The sequence below is a fragment of the Phaethon lepturus genome, unplaced genomic scaffold (assembly GCF_000687285.1).
Source record: "Phaethon lepturus isolate BGI_N335 unplaced genomic scaffold, ASM68728v1 scaffold56729, whole genome shotgun sequence".
Taxonomy (NCBI): Eukaryota; Metazoa; Chordata; class Aves; order Phaethontiformes; family Phaethontidae; genus Phaethon; species Phaethon lepturus.
The window spans coordinates 1333-3042 of record NW_010562480.1 but is presented as its reverse complement, the minus strand read 5'-3'; the positions used below and the strand labels follow the sequence as shown (position 1 = coordinate 3042).

Below are 1710 nucleotides of genomic sequence, written 5' to 3'. Positions count from 1 at the left end.
TAGGGAAAAAAAAAAAAGGGACACAACAGATCACTTAAGCACAGCACATGGAGAATTGAAAAGACCAGGGCAGAAAGACTTGAGAAACAAATTGTTAAGCTTTATTACCACAAACACCAATTATTAGCTGCTATTATACAGTAGGGGCAGCTCTGCTGCCTTCGTGTTCCAAGTAGCAGTGTGTATCTCTTCGAGGCTGCTCTGTTTCTCTGTTTAGACGGAATCTAAAACCAGTGAGATATAATCCTTGTAAATGGGATTTACTGATAATTTCTGCCTGAAGATAGAAATATTACTGACCTATTTTTTTTCTTGTTTTTTCTGCAGGAGGTGAAAGTGCTTTACATTGACCGAATGCAATTCAAAATAAGATCAATTGGGTGAGCTTAAACAATCAGTTGAGTGATGAAATATCTTTACTGAAAATGCACATATTACCTTCAGAGTAACCACTCTGCAATACCGTGATGTGCTGGAGTTCACTAATGCTTTCTAAAATGTGGATTGTGGACTTCCTTTTTTTTGTCTTTGAGGCTTTAAATGAAAATCTTGGTCCTATGCTTGTCAATGAAACTAATTAAAACATTTGATAAATATTATCAGAATTCCAACCACCTCTCTTCTTTTTGCCTTTAAAGGTGGGGAGAAGAGTTCTCTTTACCCAAACACCCTCAGGTATGAAGTGGTTCATCTGTACATCTTTTACATTTTAGGGGTAGGATGGGGAGAGGTGGTGTCTTTTAAATCAGAGCTCTGAGTTCTCAAGAGATCCAAGTATAAACACATCCACATGTTATCACAGACAATAAACTTAAGATCTCACTTTCTGCCTGTTTTTTGTGAACGCATTTCTGAAGCTGTTGGCCTGAGCATCTCATGCTTCCTCAGCACTAGCGAAACTCCACAGCTGGCTTCCTTTTTTGTGATGCTGATAACAGAGTAAACCCCTGTTTAAAAATCTATATTCAGAACGTGTACAGGGGTTTGGCTTTCACACTGTTGTCAGAGCTTTTTGCTTGGTCAGTTACTGCCTTTCCCCGCCCCCCCTAAAGAGTTATTAGAAGCAAATCCTTATCTCCCTGCCAGCTCTTTAGCTGTGTCAGTATTAGCATGGCAAATGTTGATGTTCTGTCAGAGGTAAGAGGAGGAATTGGTAGTATTCAGGAGGCATTAAAATAAGGGGAAGGTTACTTACTCACTATTTGGCCTGGCCAGGTCCTCCTTGGCATTAGTATGCCAACTTTCTTATTCATTGAAAGAAATACAGTTACAGCTTTTTGGCAAGAAAAACTATTAAACTGGATAGCATTTGTAGAAGGTGATAAATACTGTGTCTTATCGTGAACTGCTACAAGGGATGTAATTTATGAAATCCATGGTTTTGTGTCTTTTCTCTCTAGGGCACAGAGGTTAAAGCTATAACTTACTCAGCAATGCAGATCTGTGAAGACGAAAAGCCGGAAGTCTTTGTCATCATTGATATTTAAAGCAAGAGAAGTGTGGTTGAGTGGATACTTGTCACTGGCTGGCAAAAATCCCTTAAACTGTAATCCCCGTGGAAGTAACTAAGAATTGGCCAATTCAAGTCATAAATTGAAGGGAGTAATTGCGGGGAATGTGAGCCTCTGTTTTGACCTGAGGATGGTGAGACAGAGAAATACCTGCATGCCAGGAAAAAAAGAGCTGCTTGTTGAGAAGAGAGTTGTAGGC

The 1710-nt window shown here is 39.5% G+C and overlaps 1 protein-coding gene across 1 annotated transcript in view; it reads left to right on the top strand.

The window, feature by feature from the left end:
• The window catches only part of ZBTB8OS (zinc finger and BTB domain containing 8 opposite strand), a 4276-nt gene extending 2658 nt beyond the window's left edge, over window positions 1-1618 (top strand). The window contains exons 5-7 of the mRNA XM_010294255.1: window positions 328-380; window positions 639-675; window positions 1401-1618. Of these exons, the coding sequence (XP_010292557.1) occupies window positions 328-380; window positions 639-675; window positions 1401-1487 (177 nt within the window). The 3' untranslated portion in view covers window positions 1488-1618. The remainder of the gene's footprint in view (window positions 1-327; window positions 381-638; window positions 676-1400) is intronic.
• The last annotated feature ends 92 nt before the right edge of the window (window positions 1619-1710 follow it).